This window comes from Zalophus californianus, chromosome 14 (genome assembly GCF_009762305.2).
Source record: "Zalophus californianus isolate mZalCal1 chromosome 14, mZalCal1.pri.v2, whole genome shotgun sequence".
NCBI lineage: Eukaryota > Metazoa > Chordata > Mammalia > Carnivora > Otariidae > Zalophus > Zalophus californianus.
This window is the reverse complement of record NC_045608.1, coordinates 48,924,886-48,947,671: the sequence shown is the minus strand read 5'-3', so window position 1 is coordinate 48,947,671 and position 22,786 is coordinate 48,924,886. Positions and strand designations below refer to the sequence as shown.

The 22,786-nt window shown below is 46.8% G+C and overlaps 1 protein-coding gene across 1 annotated transcript in view; it reads left to right on the top strand.

Moving 5' to 3' along the window:
- The first annotated feature begins 3,530 nt into the window (after nt 1-3,530).
- Nucleotides 3,531-22,786, top strand: part of KCTD1 (potassium channel tetramerization domain containing 1) — a 175,758-nt gene continuing 156,502 nt past the window's right edge. The window contains exon 1 of the mRNA XM_027577072.1: nt 3,531-3,622. Within this exon, the coding sequence (XP_027432873.1) occupies nt 3,614-3,622 (9 nt within the window). The 5' untranslated portion in view covers nt 3,531-3,613. The remainder of the gene's footprint in view (nt 3,623-22,786) is intronic.

The following is a 22,786-nucleotide window of genomic DNA, read 5'->3' as shown; positions in this document are numbered from 1 at the left end:
GATTATGTTTTCCAGAGGCTAATTATAAACAGGTGATGGTTGGGGCCAAATCTCCAGGAATCACAAACCCATTCTGTTTGAGCTTGTTAATGCCTCTATTCAACTCCAGGAAAACGTGCAGATTCCATAGCATTATAGGGAGTTTCAGGTTGACTGATTAAAAAACAGGTGATTTCCTCCAAAACACGGACTCGAAGATAAAATAACCTCATTTGCCTTCCTGTGTGGCAGCACCTCTCATGCTAGTTATAGGTGGATGGCGCTGAAGCAATGGTGAAAATATTGTCCTTTAGTGGCATGTAGGGAGAACACGTGGCCGCTTGCCGTGGCTAGTAATGTCCACGCATGTCCAGGTAGAGCGCAGGCACTGATGATTCCCTCTGCTTCCTAATGGAAAGTGCAGTGGGATTTTTAACTTGCATCTGAGTGTCTGGCTTCACTGAAAGGTTTTGCAATTTCACATCTCATCTCAGCCAGTAATGTCCACATCTTGTGAAATCACCACCAAGAATGTACCGCAGGGCTACCCCTGGACCAAGCCGTGACGTTCTGTGCAAACTCGTGATTTGAGGGTTCAGTGACCACCATGCGACCAAATGAGCTGTCCCCACATTAACAGGAAAAGGGACTGCCACTGCCCTTAAAGAACATCCCGTTTTCTCTTCCTCCATGGTCAGAGCGCTCAACTTTTTTTCCACCAAGCTCCTGGTTCCAATTCAAAATATCCTATCCTTGTTTTTATGCCTTAAAAACTGGGGGAACTCATTTTGATAGTGAGACCCAGGAAGATGGAAACAGAGGTCTGTGTTTCTTCCTGATTGTTTTCTTGCTGACAGTTTTATTGCCATTGTCTTCCGTGTTGCTAACGGTTTTTAGGCCACTGCCCTCACTTCAACTATTTATTGAAAAAGGAGGTTAGAAGGGTTTTTAATATACTTTTTTCCCCAACTTCTTCATGATTGGCAAAAAAAACGCACTGTAGAGCTCACAAAATGCACACGTTCACTTGCACAGATAATAATCAGATAAAAAATACTTCCAGGTAATTTCATGATCGCAGGGCTGATTGAAGCGAAGTTGGTAAGTTCATATCTTATACTAGGCAAGACATGGACCCATGGACCCTGCTATTCACATGCCACTTCATTACAAAAAAAAATCTATCTCCGAATTTAAAGTCAGTGGCCTCATCCTTGATTTGAAGGTTGTGAAGGTTATTATTCTTCTCTTTGTATTGCCTGCTACCAAATAAGTTTTCCCTCTGAATCCTCATAGTCTCAACTTCAAGTTCCCTTCAACTACAGGAAAATGAAGACCCTCGCCACGATAACATGCGACTTTACTCTGCAGTCCATTTGCCACTGGAATTACCACAAATTTAGCAATCAACCAAATGGATGGATCACTTTAAAACGTCACTCACTTAGAGCTTAAAGAATGTTGTGCACAGTTTCTCAGGGTGAGTGCCCTCAGGGAGGCACCACTCACCTTGGTCCTAGTTCTGTCTCTAGGTTCTAGTTCTGTCTCTCTCCGAGGCCTCATCTTGGCCTTGTCACTGACTGGTGTGTGACCTTGGGCAAGCTGCTCCCGCTTCCTCATGTGCAAAATGATGTCAAGAACTAAATGCCCACAAATGATCTGTCCAGCTCTAGCACCCCGGGACAACGACACGAGGCTCTCCAGACTTGAGCAAAAGTTGCTTCAGACCACACACTGCACGTATTAAGTCCTATCAGTCTCTTCTCTTCCCACATTCTCCTATATTAATGTCTCACGTGCCATTTGGGGGCAAGAAGAAAGTTCTTATTCAGCTGAATTTGGGGTTTTGTGGCCATTTGAAAAATTCCATTGCCGATCATTGTGTGGAGGGGGAAGAGAAGGAGAATGTGCAAAGGCAGGTGCAGGTCCCTGATATTCTCGAACCAGACATCCATGTCTTATGAATTTGTTATATAGAAAACAAACACAAAACAAAACAAAAACCTACCAGGACCCCTGATTCTCATGATGACATTAATCTCTCATGTCATTATTACACTAATCTGATTGATGGTCTTTTAAAAAGCTTGGCCCTTCCCTTTTCTGCTGGTACTGAAGCGGTTGCTTACCTTAAAAGAAAGATGAGAGTTTAAAAAAGACTTCCTGTGAAATGCTGCCAATTGCAGGTATTCACAGGACATGTCTGGTTCTATTTAGGGTGTTTTTTTTTTTCTTCCTTTCTTTTTTTAGTAGCCTTGGCCTTACAACCTGGTCTTTTTCATAAGAAATGTCAGCAAAGTCTTTGAATTAATGAACTGTGAAGTGCTCAAAAAATATACCATTTCAAAAAGTATCCTGCAAGGACAGAACACTAATGAGAGGTGACCCTAGAGTTAGAAGCAAATATCCCACTCTAACTACAAAGAATTAAGATAACGACTGGCTCAGGCACAATCTCTTTGAACAAAGACCTAGAGAGGAAGGAGAACTGATGAGGAGTGGGGGAGGTCAGATCTAGAGTCGCAATCTGGGGAAATGTGTTTATGTTAGAGTCTCTTTAGCTCCGTTGAGCACTTCCGTCAAATAATGGAATTATACAACCCCCCTGCCCCCCACCCCCATAAAAGGTACCAGGTGGAGGGAAGCAAAGAGGAGGGAACAGGCGAGCTATGTTCAGAAGGTTGATCAAATAAAGCCTAAATGATAGGTGTTTGGCTACACCTAATGTAGGTTTTGTTTTCTTTTAATTTTGCTATTTAGAAAAAAATGTGGTGTAACTCCTTCAATCTTTTTGCAATTCTGCATGGTTGAACATTTGAAATGAGTTTGTGTATCACCCCCCAGGCGCTGATTTAGACTTGACTGGGGCAAAGCAGACTGCATGTGCTTATTTTTATCCACGTCATTTGGGACGTTATGTCGCCAAAGGAACCAAAAATGTGCTGCTCTGTTGCCAAATTATCACCTATCCTTTGATCAGACAGGGCGGTGATCCTCATCAACAAGTTGTGCGACCTTAGCGGAACAGCAATGTCAGGTCAACTTGAGAAAGTGAAGAGAGAACCCTAAACACAAATAAAAAGAAACAACCAACAATCCTTATAATTATCATCATCTGCTGCTTTTCCCTCTTTTGGCAAAGAAACACTCCATCCATTTGCAGAAATCGCCCGCGGAAACGTTACATCAAAACTAATCACAACGATTAAAATCAGCTTTTCTGTGCAAGAGGAGGGTAAAAAGCAAGTTGGAGGCTGGAATAAGACTGTTTTTCCACCAAAAAAAAAAACTGGAAAAAAATTTCCTATATGTATATTTATCTATACGTTTACGTAGAGCTTTATTTTTGAAGGAGATCAATTGTCTGCCCTGTGATCAGTTAATTTGATTTAAGTTTTATTTTGGAGATTGATTTAGACTGGAGGTAGAGGCATGAGCTAATTGTATCCTGATCCTTGCCTTGAGGGGTTTCAAAGCCCTGGAGCAACTCTTCTCTGTATTTTGTTCTGTCTACCTTAGCCAAGCTATTGCATTTCTCTCTGGTGTGGCGAGCCGAGCAGATCGCTGGGAGAGAAATCGGAAAAGGGGGGAGAGGAAAAGGAAAAGGGGACTTGGAGAGAGACTTTGTGCTTCAATGTTTCAGGTAAGATCTGACGGTTTGGGTTTGTTATTATTTGCTAAGGAGGGTATGGCTGGGACTTTGGGCGCAACTCGCTTTTACGCATGTGCCAGGCATGGGGCGAGAGCGCGGCACACTCGCACACACACAGCCCGCCGCGGCGGCTCGGGATCCGCTCGGGCTGGCGGCGGGGCAGCGGCTGCCGCCTCCTCCCGGGCTATTTCTGCGGGTTCGCGGCTCTCTTCCTCGAGCGGGAGCGGGCGCGAGCGGGGCGGAGCGGGCGCGGCCGGCGGGGCCCGGGCGGCGGGAGCCCGCGCGCCGGGGCCCGGTTCCGGATCTGGGAGCCGAGCCGCCGCGGCTCTCCGAGCCTGTGCCAGCGCCGCCCGCCCGCCAGCCGCTCGCGCGCCAGCCTCCCCGGCGGCCGCTTCGCCGCGGCTCTCCCCCGCCCTCCCCTCACCCCTCCCTCCTCGCCGAGCCGCGCGCGTCCCTTTCTTCCCGGCGCAGAGCTCCGCGCCCGCACAGTAGCCCCGCCGAGAGCTTCCCGGCGCCGCGGGCCCGACCTGCCGCCGCCACCGCCACCGCCGCCGCCGCCGCCCACCGAGCGCCCCCAGCCGAGCGCAGCGCCCTGCGGGGTGCGCGGGGGCAGCGGCGCCCGCGGCTCCGCTCCTGCCTCCTGCGGGGGATGGGGGGCCCGCCGCCCCCTCCTCGCCCGCAGCCTCGGTGGCGCCCCCGGATGCCCCGTGAAAGACGCCATTGTGGCTGCCGAGCGGATCGGGCCCCGAGGCGGTTTGTCCTTCCCCTTTTGCCCGGGCCGGACCGCGCTGCTCCCCTTTGTGAGCCGCGGCCGGTGCCCAGCGCTATCCGCCGTCCGTCTCCGGCCGGGCTGATCCGGATTCGCCGCGTCCGCCCACCCGGGCGCCTTTAAAGCCCCCTCCCACCACCACCCCCTCCCTTTTCCAGCTCCCCCCCCCTCCTCCCTGGGTGCAAACGTTTCATTTATTTTTTAAAAAGCTCTCATTCCTCTTCCTCCCCACCTCCTCCCCGGATAAAGGGCACGGCACATGCTCGGGATTAGAAGTCTCCTTGGGAGGCGGGGACGGGGGAGGGGGCGCCCGGGTGGGGGCAGGATGTGAGCGCTGCAGGTAATGGCTGTGGCTTTGCTGCGCTCGCCTCTACTCGGCGGTGCCTGCAGCGCCCAGTCCGAGTCCGGAGCCCGCATCCTTCCCTCCCCTTCTGGCGGCCAAGGTTCCCTTAAAGGGACAGAGTTTCCTGGCCGCCTCCCGTCTCCGCCGCCCGAACCAGCGCTTGGGGCACAGAGGTGGGCGGGAGGGATGCAGTTTGGCTCTTTTCTGACCTCTCTCCGCCCCGCACCCCCCACCGCCGCCTCCCCTCTTGATGGAAATGTGAAGTGTGCTTCCTCTCCCGCCCCCCAGAGGGACCTGGCTGGAAAATAAAAAAAGAGTACAAGCCTCCTGGAAAAAGAACGGATTGGGGGGCGCGTTCTGGTAGATTCGCGTTAAAAGTGAGGTCGAGCCCCCAAAACATCCAGGAAGAGGGAACCAGACCTGTGGTGCAGGAATCCCTTACCTGGACGCGTGCTCCGCCCAGCCGCCAGAGTACCGAAACTTCCTAGCTAGAGCCGGTCGGCAGGGTCTGCCTTTGTGCTTTCGAACACGCACTGTCGTGGAAATGATTTTCTGGGATCAAAACGTTTTCACCGTGACTGTGCTTCGGGGGCCGGCTGGGCGGGAGCCAACTAAGTTAGCAAAGTTGCAGATGGGGCTGTTGGCTTTGTGCGTGGAGAACAGCACGCAGGAACTGTCCAGTGTCGCCGTGGCACTGGCTTCCTCGCCAAGAGGTGCACCGCAGTAGGCAGCAGTAATTTGGTACAAATGCTGCATTACCTTTTAGATCATAGAGAACTGGGGGCTGCTTTCAAGCAAATACTTGACGTTGTGTGTGTGTGTGTGTGTGTGTGTGTGTGTGTGTGTGTGTATCCTTGCTGGAACTGGGAGAGACATAACAGTTTAACATACTCATTCTTTAAGAAACGTTTGCCTTCTGTTTTCAATCAACTAAGCTGGCAGCTAGAGATACAAGTTTATTTGAGAATACCCTCTGGGTACCAAGCATGCTTGGATTGTTTTAGCAAATTAAAATGAGCAAAATGCTTTTACCTTCTCAGCAGTAGACTCCTTAAGAGACCTCCTGTTTTGTGTGTATGTGTGTTTTTTAGGGAAACATCTTCTGTGTTTATCTCAAATGTGTTTTTAATGTGGAAAAGGAGAAAATAAAGGATTTTTAAAGGCTGAGGCTGATGCCCTGGTATGATTCATTAAATCTGATTTTACATCAAGGAATTTTACCTGCATATATGGGAATCTGTGGCAACTAATAGCTAACCTACTTGGTGAATTTGAAATAGTAGTGGATCCATTTGTCTCCTGGATAATGGGCAACGTGCCGATCTATTCCTCGTGTTTATATTTGTGTGGCATTTGGCTTACCACGAGGGGCTGGCGTTCAGGAGACGGCACACTGGCGGCAACGATTTGGCTCAGGAGCCCTGCTGCTACTTGAATACAAAGAATTGTTAGCGATTGTTATGATGACAGTAGGTTTACTGTTTACTGATTAGGCTGCAAAGGTGACCATTGAATTTTAAAACTTTGCATCACGGAGAAAACTTCATTGGTTTAGGCAATATGTTGATAAAAAAAAGAAAGTCACTAGGCAAAAATATCATACATTTGCTGGGAAGAAATGTTGAAATGAATTGAGCGTGAATGATAGTTGGCAAAAAAATCTCCCACCACAGTATTCAAAATGACTGCAGTGATTTTGCTGTATTAATTATGCCCGAAGCACAATATAAAGTTCTCTCACACACACTAGAGGTCTCTCTTCTAGCTGTAAGATTTTTGTGTTTGCAATTCTTTGCTGGGGCTTGCATAGTAGGGGCTCAGTGATAGCCTGGTTCATCCTTATTTAAGTAATAGTGATTTACTGACCATCCACATTACTCTGATGTGAGGTATTTATTTCAGAGAATATTCAGTAATTATGGTACAAATTATACTCCCTAAGTACTAGGAAAGTAAATGCATTAGGACTTCTAGTAGATGATGATGAAAATATATTATTCCATTTGTTGAATAGCATTATGGACCTTTTGGCATACAGTTATTTATCCAAAGCAATTTGTTCTTTAAATGTAAAAGTAATTAGCGAAAGATGTATTGTATCCAAGAACTTTCTGAAAATTAAACTTCCATGTAGCTCTAGGTTTAGGAGTAAGTTATTTGCACAAATGCTTTCTTGTCTCCACGTTTTAAAATCAGAATGATTGTTTCCTAATTCTGAAATGTGATGTTTTCTGCTAAGATCTCTTCCATTTACATCGCATTTGAGACATCCAAGGATATTTATTTATGAACCATCAACTCACCAAGTCTTTTACTTAGTTGGATCTTAAACTGTATTTCTGAACCTTCTTTGGGACTGCAATTTACAGTTTCCCAAGCAAGGAGAGCTCTTCCTCTCCCCATCTTTAGGATGAACCATCTTGGGAATGCAATTGAAAATTTCAGATGCAAGCACGTTTGCTTATTTTAATAGCTTACTCATGCAGAAGTGAGAAACAAATTCAATTTTCTTAGGCACTCTGGCTTTTCATTCATAAAAATGTACTAGATGTAAATCATATTAAGCGTGTTGATGAGTTTGATTTGAGATAACCGTGCAGAAAGCAACCCAGAGAGATGATCCTTTAAGAATAAAAAGCCAGTATTCACTAAATTCATTCATTGACTCAACAACTGCTTATTTGTGCCTGCTGTATACGGGACCCTGTGCTAGACGCCAGAGACACAGTGTTGAGAAAAAGGCATTGAGAGTCCCAGTCTCCCGGAGCCTATGATTCACGTGGAGAGACAGACGTTAATCAAACAGTTGAACAACAATTAGAGCTTTGAAGGAAAAGGGACATAATCAGGTTTGTGTTTTGAAAGGATAATTCTGGTGTCACTGTGGGCAATGAATTGTGGCACCAAGAGTGGATGAGGCATAGCCCTTGGGAGGCTATAACAGTCATCCAGGCAAGAGGAGACGGAGGTGGAGCTGAGGTTCAGGGAGTGGCAGGGAAAACAGACAGATGGAAGGATTCAAGGTGTATTTAGAAGATAAAATTGACAGACCGTAGTAAAAGAAATGGTTTATCGGTGAACAAGAAGAGAGATGTCGAGCAGATGCCTAGGTTTCTGACACGTTAACCGAAAAGACACTGGGATTCTGAAGACTGGGTAGATTGTGTACCTTTCACTTCATTTCCAGTAGCCAGAATGAGGGGCGATGAGGAGTCTCATTCTCATCCTGTGTAACTAATTCCACAAGGGAAACCTGAGTCCCTCCCACCTCTCTGTCTGTTTGACAGCAGTGTATGGAGCCCCTACAGTGTGGGGCACTGATCTCCCTGATCTTCACCTCGTTAGCCAGGGCACCTTTTCCTTCTTAAATGTGATGTTCCGTTGATCCAACTCCAGCTAAGTTGGATTTCATCATTTCAATAGGCCTGTGTTTAAGCTTCTGAAAGAAAATCAAGTCTGTGCCTTATAGTGCAAAGAATTACGTTAAAAATGTCATAAACATGTCACAAATTATTAGAAAACTCCTTTGACCATGCTTTTTACAAGCCCATTTACATACAAAGAACTGGCACAATGGTCACAGATTGCTCACTGACAGAACTTTTAAGGACCTTACCACACAGTGATGTAGTTTGGGTCTGGTTTGAGTTGACTCAGCTCTGCTTTCTCCCCCTTAGTTAGATTTCAGTACACGTGTCCCCCATCACACGTCCTGAACTTTTGGTGCTGATCCTTGGCTAGTGTTGTCTCAATACAGCACTTTCATAATGAAGTGGACACTGTTTGTGGTATTTCTAATATCTTGTCCGTTCTTTCCATTCATTCTTATTTCTCTAAAACTCGTTGCCTCACATTGTGCTTCATAAGCACATGTAAAAATCCAGAGGTAGCGTTTTGCCCAATATGTTATTTACCACCAAAATAATATTGGCTGATGAACAGTTGATTCAGTTTAAAATAATCTCAAAATTAGGTATTCAGTTTTTCTTCCAACATCAAAACTTATTAGAAAGAGAATTTCAGCAAACGAAATCTGCCATGAATGCTTAGAGTCTTTTCCTCTTTCCTGGTTGTACTCCTTCCAGGAGATTCCAGGTTGGAGCTCCTTCCCAGAAATTCGGGTTTCAGTTATTTCCAGGAAACAATTTGAAAATCACTCTCTGCATAAGAGTTTGAGACACGAATGCAATTCCATAGGATGCTTGCTTTTTTTTTTTTTTTTTTTTTTTTTTTTTTTTTGGTGGTTCTCATGTGGGTGGCCCTGAGGAGGGCAGGCTCTGCTTGGAAAAACATCTTCATTTCAGCCGAAACACCTGGGGATGCATTTCTTCTATAAATATAGGAAGGATAATATCTGTCCAACTTGCCTTATAGGATTGTGGAGAGGCAAAATATGAGTATGTATAGCAATCTGATGTGGAAATAAGTAGCAACGAGCAAGCCGACAGGGCATTTTTTCCTGAAGGATCCGTCCAAATTCTGGCCCTTTGCTGCAAAGCAGCAGAGGGCATTCTGGACTACTTCACTAAACCCCCAAAACAACACCGTGAGGCAACCGCATCTTACAGGTGAAAGAACTAAGGATTACGTGACCTGGCTGAGGTCAAAGTTTTAGGCTAGTGGCACAGCAGAGAGTCTAATCCAGCAGGCTGACTACAAACCCATACCCACCATTAGCCGCTCAGCTTTTCCACCTACACCTCCAGTGTTCGGTCCAGTAGATACTATTTGAGCACTTTTCAAAGGCGCCTGGCTTTTCTTCTCTGCCACCAGCTTCCATTCATCCTCCTGTCTTCTCCCTGCCCCCACGCACCTGGTATCCCCTCGCCAGCACCTGCCTGACCCTGCACCCCACTCTTACACCAGAGACAGAACAAATGAAAAGCAGTTTGAGGTGGTTGTGATCACACGTCTGAATCACTCCCCTCGTTTGTGCCGAGCAAATCATTCACTCTCACGTATCTGTCATGCTGACCACATTGGGGATTCGTTTCTCCCATCCAGGGGAGAACCGACAGCAATTCGGGTCTTGCCGCTGACACCGAGGCTGCAGTTCATAAGAGTTAAGAACTGAAGAGAATGTTAACTGGATAGATTTCAAATGCTTGCTAGAGGAAGGGATATTCTTCCCGATCAATCTTTGACAGATTGCTGTCATCAGCTGCTACATCACTGAGTGTTGTGTAGCACTTTGACTTTGCTGGAAATCTGGAGCTAATAGAACAGAAAGTGTGTGTGAAATGAAAGACCCCGACTCTCTACATGGGAAAAAAAAATCTATATTGTTTCATGTTGTCAACCCTTCTCTCTTCCACCCACCCACTCCCACATCCAAATCTCGCTCCAGCTCTTCCTAACTGTATTAAGTTGCATAAGTTACTTAATCTCCCTAAGCTTCGATTTTCTGAATTGTAAATGACACACTAATAGTCACTAGAAATGAGTTAATAATATAAGATCTTCGTAAATGAAATAATATAAGATCATTGTCAATGAGATAATAAATCCTAGTAGTTCTGAGGATTGGATGAGATGGAATGGAATTGCATATATGCCTGGCACATACTAAGCGCTCAGAATATATCCATTTAATATCACTAATTCAGCAGGGACTATGTTTATTCCTTTTTGCTTCCTTAATTCTTGATATGTGCCTGGCACACAGGCTAAGTGCTCAATAAGTAATTGTTGGACACATGCACAGGGAATTTCAGAGAACCCAAGAATAAAGCCAGATGGTGATTTCACTTCCCTGTAAGTACTTTTTGCCATTGACAAGAGGGTCCAAGTTCTGTCAGATGCCCTTGCTGGATAGTTATGGGCTTATTCTAACCAATTAGATCAACCATTTGGGAAGAGACTCAATTTGATCTGGGGAACTATATTAATGCTAGAGAGGGAATTGCTTCAAAGATGTCATCGGTTTACCTTACGATTACTCACATGACGGTCCTTCTGTGCACAGCTGTCATGAGATCTCCAAATTCTGCAGACATTTAGAACTGATGCTGTGAAATGACAAAACCACTAGGCTCTGAACCCATAATGGGAATCAGAGAGTTTGCTTATTACTAGCAAAGAAACATCGGAACAGGTCTGATACCCATTCCATCCAGCAGATGGCAGTGGTATACATTCACAAGCAAATTCTTGGACTAGCTTCTCGTCTTTTCTCTTAACTTTCTCACCACGGCCCCACCCTCAGTGGCAAAGGAGTCTGAGCCAACTTTCAAAAGAACTCCCTCGGCTCCTTCGCAGGAACAACTGAAGCTCCACGGGGGCGCGTGGCAGAATCCACACCTCGGAGTCACCCATGCCCCCCTGGGCTGTGGACCAGCGAGGGGAGAGAAAGCAGGCCCTGTGCTCTGTTTCAGTCCACTCACTGCCAGGTTCCCAGAGATCACGAAGAGGTCTGTTTGCCTGTGCGTTTAAGCAAATCAATACAAGAAAGTGCTGTTGACCTCTAGCACATGCTGTGGGTCGAGAACATCTGGGTTGCCAATTCGTAATCAGGGATACTAGTGAAGATGACAAGCCATCTGAGGCAGGCACATGCCACCGGCGAGTGGAAGATGTAACTGGAGACCCTCATATACCTCTCTTATGAGGGGTAGTCGCTTGGAACTGCAGACCCACTGTTAGCTGTGTGACCCTAAACCTTGGCTTCGTTACCTGTACAAATGGGGGTACTGACAACCACCTCCGAGGGTTGTTGCAAGAATTAAACAGGTTACACCACCTTCTCTGTGCCAAGCTGTTTTCCAAAGACTTCGTAATATAGTATCAGATCAAATCTTCATCACCCAAGTGGGTGGTACCATTGGTATCCCCACTTTCAAATGAGGAAATCAAGGCCCAGAGTGATTAAGTAACTTGTCCAGGGTCACATATGGGTGAGTGATAAAGCCAGGATTTGGACGATGCGCTCAGGCTTCTGACTGTTACTACTAGCTGATAACTATTAAGCACTTTTCTTGTGCTAGGAACTTCACATACGTTAGGTCCTCTCACCCTCTCAGCCACGTGTAAGGTGGGTGTCATTGATTTCCCCATCTTATCAAATGAAGAAAAAATATACTCACTCTGTGTCCTGCTCTGTAAGAAACACAGGAAAACAAATTAATGGGGAGACTGTAAAGTGTTATAGTGCTAGATAGTGGGTCCCCTGTAACTGCTAGAGTGAAAAAAAATGTTCAGTGTCTTATCTTACCCTTCAAAATTTCCATCAGGGTTCTTAGATATTTATAACCTCAGAACCATTTTGAGAAATGGTGAGTGGCCCACGAAGATGAGGGTTGGTCCTATTTCTGTTTAGCACTGCTGTCCTCTCCAGAGTCATTGCTCCTTATTTTTTTGAGGACGTAGGAAGATCCAGGTGCTTTGCCAGATGGCCATCGCCTTCCTCTGCACATGAGGGCCGGCTCTTAACCCAGCACCATTGCCTGTGAGTTCCAGGAAGTCACAATGGTGAAAGAAAATTCACCTGCCGTATGAACTAACTCAGCCTCTCTCTGATCAGAAATGCCATTCCAACTCTGGGAACAAAAGGCAAGTTTTAGAATCTGCAGTCTAATGACTTTGGACCCGACTTCTCTGCAGTGTGCCCGAATGAAGTTTGAGAGAACAGACGGCTCTAAATGAGGGCCAAAATTTCAGACGGAAGCCTTCCTCAGTGCTGACAATACTATAGTTCAAAGGTCTGAGGTATGGAGAAATGGATCACTCTAAGGTTGCACAAATTAAACTAGCTAAGAGCTGCAGGTGGTTTTCTACAGGAAACACAGATCCCAATTTAGACCTACCTCTAGTGTAGCTCATCCCCACTTAGTAGAAGGAGCCGTGCGAGTCCATGGCCAATGGAGTCACGGGGACCCCGCCAGTCATATATATTGCTGGGCAATGAACCAGGGCTGAGTAAGTGAAAGACAGAATGGAAGTTCTGCAAACTTCTACCTTAAAAAATCAGAGACATTTCTTATTTTTTCTTCCAACTAAGCGTTTGTGCTCATGCAAATCTTTGAACAATGTTATTCTTTCATTTCTGGTGTGTCTTTATGTCTAAATGTATTAGAAACCAAGACTATTTCTAGTTAAAGCACTTTAAAAAGCTCAATCAAAAGCTCAATCATTTAACTCTGCATAATTGTTCAAGGGGTCTTCTTTGTTTCTTTTTCCCTCTCCCGGAAAACTCCAAGTCAAAATGCATTTTAAGATGCAGACTTAGATTCAAATTTTACTTTGGAAACATGCACGCAGATTGCTTTGAGTCACACTTTTTTTTTTCCGTTGTATCATTGAAGCATTCATATATCCTGAGTTATTTTTGACAGCTCTTTTGCAAATTACAAATGTATGGTAAACACCTTCCCAAATTATTCTGATAAGGAATAGAACAAATACACTTTTTAAGACTTGAAAATTATACCTTCTGATAAATTTGTGCTAACCCAATAACCGTTTATTATAGAAGTAGATAAAGTGCTCCTGGGCTGATTGATTTATAAAGTTCTTTGTGAATAATTGCTTTTAAAATCAGTTTTTAGGGGCGCCTGGGTGGCTCAGTTGTTAAGCGTCTGCCTTTAACTCAGGTCATGATCCCAGGGTCCTGGGATCGAGCCCCACATTGGGCTCCCTGCTCAGTGGGAAGCCTGCTTCTCCCTGCAGTCATACAATATGACTTTAGCATTAATATGAATGACTTATCTGACCCCTTAACGAATAGTCTTTCCCAGATTTGAACATGAATCAATCTTCTCTAAAGTATTGTCTAGCTCAGTGATTAGTATGCATCAGAATCGCCTGGAGAGCTTGTTCAGAGTCCTGCCTCCACCCCCAAATCTCGGATCAGATTGGTCTGGGATGGGAGCTGAGGGTTTGCATTTTTATTTTATTTTATTTATTTATTTGAGAGAGAGAGAGAATGAGAGATAGAGAGCACGAGAGGGAAGAGGGTCAGAGGGAGAAGCAGACTCCCGGCTGAGCAGGGAGCCCGATGCGGGACTCGATCCCGGGACTCCAGGATCATGACCCAAGCCGAAGGCAGCCGCCTAACCAACTGAGCCACCCAGGTGCCCCGAGGGTTTGCATTTCTAACAGGTCCCCAGTAGATGCTGCTGCTGCTGTCCCAGGGACCGTACTTTGAGAACCTCTGTTCTCAGGGAACAGTAAGCCCTAGGGATGTTCCTGGAGAGAAATAAAAGGATTCATCAGTCAAGTAGATTTGGGAAACATTGTATCTTTCTTTGATGCATGCTGGACATTTTCATCGAAAGGCACCTTTCCAACTCAGCACACCCCAGCTCTCCTATTCGCTCCTACTAAACCTGCTTTTCGAGCCTTCCCTGCTTCCTCTCTCCTTACCTCTCTGATTCTCCCTCCTCCCCGCCTTCCTGTCTTCCTTGTCATCTCTTTCTCCTTTTCAGCCTGGGCTCAGCGGACCACCATTTCTATAGCGCACTCACCAGCACCATCAATGTCTTCTTTGTGTGGCCCCTCTGTCATGCCCACCTTGCCAGTGCAAGCCCTGGATAACCTTTTTCTTTCCATACTTCTGATCCTGGGAGCCTGAGTGACATGGGGGAAAGGTCACATAATTCTTCTCATTGGTGCCATTGCAAAGTCATTTCCTCCTTGCCGCCCGCGGAGACTTCCTTGATTTTTACTGTGCTAGGCACTACCCTGAGCCTTAGAAATAACAACAAGGCCAAAAAAAAAAAAAAAATCCAGGGTCTCCTGGAGTTTACATCCTAGAGGGGGGAATGAGAACTTCATCAGATACAGTTAAGTGCTATGCAGAAAATTAGAACAGTGTGGTCAGGCGAGACCTCCATAGGAGATGACGTTAATGCTGATGTCTGTATGGCAATCATGGTAACCCATATTGTTGGGAACCTTGATATTGCATGGCAGCCCCCGGCTTATTTCTTATCTCATTTGCCCCAGGAGGCTTTTCTGGATCTTTTTTACTCTTCTCAAATTCCAAACCCATTCCCACTTATCAGATAAACTGGCCTTGTGATTTATTGAGGAGTCACCCACTCTCTCCACTTCCCTGACACCAAAAACCCCATCCACGGCTCCACTAGTCCTCTCTGCCTTTCCTGCTCTCACTGGCCCCTTCCCCTTAGCCAGTAACCATTTGCCAGGCAAGCCATCTGTTTTTGTCCCCCCCCCCCCCCCCATTCATGGGTTTGAGCCCTAACTAAACCCCCAGTGTGAATGAATTTGGAGGGAGGCCTTTATGGAAGTAACTAAGGGTAAATGAGGTTGTAAAGATAAGGCGCTGATCCAGCAGATCCAGCAAGATTAGTTTCCTCAGGAGAAGAGACACCGGAGAGCTTGCTCTCTTGCAGGCATCCACAAGCCAGGAAGAAAGTGCTCCCCAGAAGCCAAATCCTTCAGCCTCCAAAACTATAAGAAATAAGTTTAACTGTTTTTTATTTTATTTTATTTTTTAAGATTTTTTATTTATTTATCTGACAGAGAGAGAGAGAGAGAGCACAAGTAGGCAGGCAGGCAGGCAGAGGCAGAGGGAGAAGCAGGCTCCCCGCTGAGCAGGGAGCCCGAGTGGGGCTCGATCCCAGGACCCTGGAATCATGACCTGAGCCGAAGGCAGACGCTTAACCGACTGAGCCACCCAGGCGCCCCTAGCTGTTTTTTAAAACCACCCCATCTACGGTATTTTGTTACAGCAGCCCAAGCCGACCAAGACACGAACCAGAAAACCCCTCTGCCTCCTGCCCAGGGGCTTTCCTCCCCACCTCAGTCCACTGTTTCACCCCTTACCCCCCTTCCCTCCCTCGTAGGCCAACCTTCTCGAGTCACCTTTTATTTTAGAGTATGTTCTGGTGCCTTTTCAAAATGGAAGAGCACTGCAAGACCTAGGATGCTCTAAAAGGGTTTATTTTTTACTTCTCTTGGGATCGGGACCAGTGCAGTCCCCCATAGTTTCATGCGCCTTAACTGACTGTAAACACCGAATTTGGGTCTCTGCTCATCCCCACACCCAATCACGTCACTTGGCGAAGTTCTCTCTCTCTTTTTTTTTTTTAATTTCCCCAACTGGATGTTTTTTCAAACAATTTAGAGAAATAGGAAATGTTCTATTTTGTATTTCTCTTCATCCACACCATTGGTTTTGTACTTCTTTCCAGTTTGAATGCTAACCGCCCTGAGCAGGAGTAGAAGTTTAAAAAGCAAGACTGGGAGGATGGTTGATTCTTTTTAAGGAAACTTTCCCTCCTAGACTCTGTTTTCTCTGTTTAATTTAACTAGAATCCCGTCAAGAATTGCTTATTTAGTAGCATATTGTCACAGACACATGCTCCACAGGCCGTGGATCTCCAGGGGAAGGTCAAGTGTCATTGCTCCCCGAGATCAACTGTAGCAACCAGACCCCATTCACTCTGGGTGAGGGAGGGGTGATAAGAGATGGAGATGAGATAGAATCAGGTCAACTCCCTTCACTGCTGCTATGGCTTTCCTTCAAAGCTTCTGTGCTGATCCTAGAAAATTCCTGGGTCTACCCCCATCTCACCGGCACAGGGGGATCCAAAAATTCCTAGCCAACACTCCAGTGATTTAAGAGCAACTCCAAGATTCCACAGCACGTGGAAGAGAGGCAGGCAGAGAAGGGAGGGCTGAATGAAGCCGTGTCTATAAAGCACTTTGCATAGTGCCTGCCATGTAGTAAGTGCTCAGAAAACGGTAATGATTATTATCGATGCCATTGTCATCGTAATCACTGTTGTTGCTCATCACGCGCACACACACACACACACACACACACACACACATGCATATACACTAGTATATGAGTGAGGATTCTCTCTGGTTCTACATGGAACCTACAAGGATTGGAAGAACTCAAGATGAAGTTGTGCAGCTCTTGGTGGAGATTTGAAACCTGCCATTATAGTTGCCTAGAGGGCTGGTAGACAGTCACTGAATTCATGCTGCAAGAAGGGCATGGAGCAGATTGTACCTGTCTCAATCCCATCAGATTAGTCAATACTTACAAACAGCTAAGTGTTTAGGCAAGCATGGCATGCCAGAAGGAATGCACCGTGGGTTCTAGAATGAGGGTTTGTCATAAATTGGGAGTGAGAGACGTCTGCTTCAGAGACCAATGGGGAAGCGAGAAAAGGCAAGGGGACAGAAGATGCGTCTCAGCGCCCAGGCTACCTGTGGAGCATTCAAAGAGCAAAATGCCAAGCCAACAGGGAAGAAGATGCCATGGGAAGAATTCACAAAGCCGAGACTGAGCTACAATGGGCAGAGGAGATCCTGGTGTAAAGAAAGTGTATTTTTAAAAATCCAAACTTTACAAGTAAAATAATAGACTCTATGCTATGGCTTATAAGCAACCAACACATCAGACATTGTGAGGCTCCAAGGAAGGCCAAGCCTCTGCCCCAGATGTTTGGAATCTTGGGAGGAAACAAGATAAGTGATGGGGGGGCTGATAAACAGAGGGCTAGAGGCCCAGTGGTGAGCAGGTGGGAAAGCTTGCTGGAGGAGGTGGGGCTGTAAGTCGGTCTTAGAGACACAGAGGTACAGCGCACCAGGTTAGGACAACGAAGGGGACCAATGAAGCAGGGTGCACATGCAAAAATGAATTGAAAGGTGGGTGAGAGATTAGCCCACAGAAATGGGGGTTTGGGAGGAGAGCATTGAGGATAGTGGCCTCCTCCTCCTGACCCCATCCCATCCAGCTCTATGATCTCTGCATGTTGGCCACTCTCAAATCCAACCGTCTGACTCTGCCATCCTGTCTGACGTGTCCCTAAGCTTCCTCTGCTGTTTCCTCTTTTAAATATTCCACCCGGGGGCACGTGGGTGGCTCAGATGGTTAAGTGTCTGCTTCGGCTCAGGTCGTGATCCCGGGGTCCTGGAATCGAGCCCTGTGTTGGGCTCCCTGATCGGCGAGGAGCCTGCTTCTCCCTCTCCCTCTACTGCTCCCCCTGCTTGCATGGTCTCTCTCTCTCTCTGTCAAATAAATAAATAAAATCTTTAAAATAAATAAATAATAAATACTCCATCCGTTCTTCCCTGGGAACCTCATGTCCCTAGACTTCAGTATGAACAATGCAGCCAACACCACTGTTTGTTTCTAACTGCCTAGTGAACGTGTCCAACTGGCAGATAGCACCCTCTCATGAGGTCCTAGAGGAACTCATCCCCTCCTCGCCCTCCTAACCTTCCTCCTTCCTGTGACAGCTTTACCACCCACTCAGGTGCTCAATAAAGAATCCCCAGGATTTCCCCTCATCACTTCCTTTCCCTCAACTACCCCTCGACACGCACACGCACACATACACATGGACACACACACACACACACACACGGTCTCAGGTGCACACGCACTGAGTCATCGTCTGTTATTTCCACCTCCTAAAGGTCTCCATACTCATCAGCTCCTCCCCACCCCTACACTTGTCACTGACCCTCATCCGTCTCTTTCTTGTGGGCACTTCACTTGTCTTCCCCGGCACACTTTCTGAACTACTCCCCACCTACACAGCTCCTTCATGCACCCACCAAAATTCTTTTTAAAGATTTTATTTACTTATTTGTCAGAGAGAGAGAGAGCACAAGCAGGGGGGAGCAGCAGGGGAGAAGCAGGCTCCCCGCTGAGCAAGGAGCCAGATGCGGGGCTCCCTCCCAGGACCTTGGGATCATGGCCTGAGCTGAAGGCAGACGCTTAACCCACTGAGCCACCCAGGCATCCCTCAAAATTCTTTTTAAAGCCCCAATTCAGGGCACCTGGGTGGCTCAGTCGTTAAGCGTCTGCCTTCGGCTCAGGTCATGATCCCAGGTTCCTGGGATGAAGTCCCACATTGGGCTCCCTGCTCCACGGGAAGCCTGCTTCTCCCTCTCCCCCTCCCCCTACTTGTGTTCCTGCTCTCGCTATCTCTCTCTGTCAAATAAATAAAATCTTTAAAGAAAAAAAAAAAGCCCCAATTCAGAAAATTGGGATGCCAGACTCCATTTTAAACAAAATTTTACATCTCTCTAAGTATATGTGCATCTGTGTTGACTGTGTGACCGCCGAGCAGCAATGTGGCCTCGGGGTTCAGAGCCCGTTGTCTAGTCCAAAGCCCAGCTCTGCCACTTCCCACTTGCTGGACCCAGAGAAGCTTCTTAACACTTCCTCATCTGGAAATGCAAATAATTATTTTGTCTACAACACAGGGCCATTGTGAGGACTGACTGAGGAGAGCTGTCATAACAACACCTTGTACATAGTAAGCACTCATTACACGGCAGTCACACTGAGAGAGGGAGGGAAAGAATAAGAAGTAAATACAATAATGTTATCAGTGTTTATCTCCAGTCTGCAAGATTTTATTTTCTCATCTTTACTTTTTTATTTTTTCAATATTTTCTGTGTTTTTCAAATTCTCTATAATAACCATGAAATCCTTTTATGGCCGTTCAACGGCTCTTTTCTTTGGAAATTACAGGATGATACATCCTTGCTTAAGAATGGTCAGGAACCTCTGTGGCACACAGGCTACAACCCAAAGCCCCGTGCTGGCCTAGGGGGCCCAGCACCACCTGCCCCCACCTCCCACCGCCGCACTTAGGCCCCAGACTTCAGCCTCCCCAGACTTCTTTGCCCCATACCCTGGTATCCTGCCGTCATCTTCTCTTTTCATTGTGTCCTTTCTTGCCAGAGACCCTCCGCTCCTCTGACTCAAACTGCCCCCAAAGAAACCCCTGTTCACACTTGGAGGCACAGTTCAGATCTCTGCTTCCCTGGGGGCGTTCATTTCTCCCAAAAGTCTGTGGGCTGGGTGGCAGGCCTGTTGGCGTCGCCAGATATTTGTAGAATCCTCAGATGTTTGAAGACAGGTGCAGGGATGTGGAGGCAGAGGAGGCTGAGAAAAGAGAGGGAGGGAATTGTGAGGCTATTCCATACAGGGTTCTAAACGCAAGCCTCGTCAAGGGGAAATTTTTGAAGATTTTGTTTTTTTGAGTAGAAGGACAGCATGATAAAAGTCACATTTTACGAATAGAAGTTGGCAACAAGTATGCAACATGGATAGTGTGGGAGGCCAGAAAGTTGGTCAAGAGGAGGTTGGCAGGAGTTAGGCAAGAAGAGATGAGGTTTGTTCTAAGGTGGATTGGCCAGTGAACATGGCTGCCTCAGCTCTCGGGCCTGGTCTCCCGCCCCGTGCCGCCCTGCCAAGCACTTCCCCGCCTGGGCCCCCTGACCCCCTCCAGCCTTGTGGCAGCTCGTGTCACATCCACCTAACACAGGGGACTGAGTCACATGGCTGACTGCCGCATAGTAGAGACAGGAGTCAAGCCTAGATACGTCTGACCCCAAAGCGATGGCGGCTGACCAATCTTCCCTAAAAGGCCCACAGCATGCAGGGTCTTCAGAACAGAGACACCGATGAGGAGGAAGAAAACAGGAGGGTGTGCTCCACCCTGGAATATTCTTGCAGGCGTCCCTTAGGAAAGTCTTAAAGTTACCGCGGAAACACTGTGGCGAGCGATAAACAGAACGTTTAAAGAGGAGAAAGGAGATGTTCAAGTGCCAAGGAAATTGAGGTCAGGCATAGAGTGAACTCTGGAAAGGAAGCTTCTAGATGAATGAAAGAAGCTTCTACTGCACAGCAGGTGGCAGGGCTTTTGAATGTCATTACATGCAGGGATGATACAGGCTGAACAAAGAAAATGGGTGCAAACGGTTCGGACATATTAATGGATGTTTCACTTGTAACTGATTTTTCAAACCAAACTGCATATAGGTGGCAGAGAGCTGCCTAATGTTTTGAAGCGACACCAGAGAGAGCCAGCCCATGGTCTCAGCTGCCCTCAGTAAGTCAGTCTCAGACAGAGAGGATAACGGTAGCCACGGAGTACTCTGTACCAGGCACTGACATCATCTCCTTCACGACAGTCATTTTAGGAAGAAATGATCTCCACTCTTCAGATGAGGAAACCGAGGCACAGAGGGCTTAGGGAACTTCCACGGGATCACACAGCTCCTATACTAGCAATGCTGGGATCCCAGCCCACGTCAGTAGACTCCACTGTCAACGTGCTTTCCATTATAGACACTGCCTCCAAAGTGGATTGACCACTGAACTCACACAGAGGAGGCTTCCTAATACATTGGTGTTCTGGAACCTTCTCCGATGACATAAACCAGGTTCATCCCACTGGAGCAACAAGACCACCTCTCTCTGTTGAGAGGGCACTGAGCCTCTTAGTCACGGCCCAACTTCCCTTGGGTTCTAGTTCTTGAAATCAGCAGTGAGGAGGGTGACCACACTGGGTGGGCTGACCCCATAATAGAAGACTTAACACATTTTGCTTCCCTGCCCACATGCCTGTGCCGCCTCCTCCTCACAGCTAACCTCAGCACCACCCCCAGCAATCTGGATAGTCCCCGTGCCATTTGAGAGAACATTCTTAGTTGTTCACAGTCTCTGGTGTGCACATAAAGCCAAAGTTAATGCTCTGGAGTGTTTCCATCATCCTGTGACAAATCTGGACTGGGTATCAGTATCGGCCCAAAGGACATAGCGTCAGGAGGAGGCAGGAGAGAAAGAGCAAATTATGGAAGACGCGTGCAGATTTACAAGTACCCTGCAGGGGAAAAAAATTAAAGACCATTTAAGGAATTTGAAAAGCAAGAGCAGTGTTCAGAATGTCAGCTGTGTATGGAGCACAGATGATGGGGTTGGAGTCATCCAAGGTGCCCTTAGAGTTGACAAAGTGGCCAAGGGAGCACGTGGGGTAGAGCCCCAGCCTCGGAGCATGCTCACTGGAGTCTGAGTCCCTGCTTCACCGTTCACCAGCCACAGAATCATGGGCGCGTTGTTCAACCACTCGGAACCTCCGCTTCCTCTTCTTTATAATGAGAGTGGTGATAATTCAGAAAGTGACAAATGGCCCCAGCAACCACCAACTAGGCTGTGACAGGTCCAATCCTTGGATGGGAGGGGCCCCAGGCAGATATCTTCTTTGGGGCCTCACAACAGTTTGAGTGGAATCTTTAAAAAAAAAAGTCAGCCTCAGAAACAGAGTGTGGAAAGTGGTTGCCAGGGGCTCGGGGGTGGGGGGGCAATAAGTAGGGTAGTAAAAGGGGAAACCTTTCAGCTATAAGATGAATAAGGTCTGAAGATAGAAGATGTAACACAGTGACTGTAGTTGATAACACTGTATTGTATAATCAACATTTGCTAAGAGAGTAGAACTTAAATGTTCTCACCATACAAAAAAAGATGCATATGTCAGGTGATGGATGTGTTAACTAACTAGATCGGGGGTGGGGGATGCTTTGACAATGTATACATCTATCAGATCATCACAATGTACACTCTAAATGTCTTACAGTTTTGTCAGTTATACCTCAGTAGAGCTGAAAAGAATTCTTAAATAAAAATAAGCATTAAAAATAAATAAAATATGAAATGTAAAAACAAAAACAAAAACCAATTTGAGTCACTCTGGCTCAGCGTGCCAGCACCCTTCTGTCAGCGCGGTCTCACCCAGTTCTGCACAGAGACTCTGTGTCTCTAGTGGGGATAACACGTTGCTTGTCAGGATGCCCTCCTGGGACAGGTGCCCAGGCACAGGGCTGCAGATGACCACATGGGCATGAGTCCTCCAGCTCCTGGGGGCATCAGGGCGACCCCATGGTCAGGGTAGAGATCCAGAGAGTGCTCTGAAGAGGAGAAATAGGACCTGGAGCCCACACGAGTTCCAGTCCAGGCTCAGGGTGCCCCTGCATGATGGCACGGCCAGCACTGGCCAGCACGGGCCCTGGGGAGGGGCTTAGAAAATTCCAGGCAAGTTGCTCCCATGTGAGGGGCCCTCAGAGACACAGGGCCTGGATCCGGGGCCCAGTGTCGCCCAGGTCTAGATAGCACTGGCAGCAATGTTCCTAAAGGAACATAAACACCACTCACAGAATTAAAACAATAATCAGAAAAAGTCACTCCTTAACTGTGTCGGAACAAACCAGCCACAAGGCCAGTCGTGAGTATGTATGATCCGAAACAGAGAGAAGGAAATTCTGCAA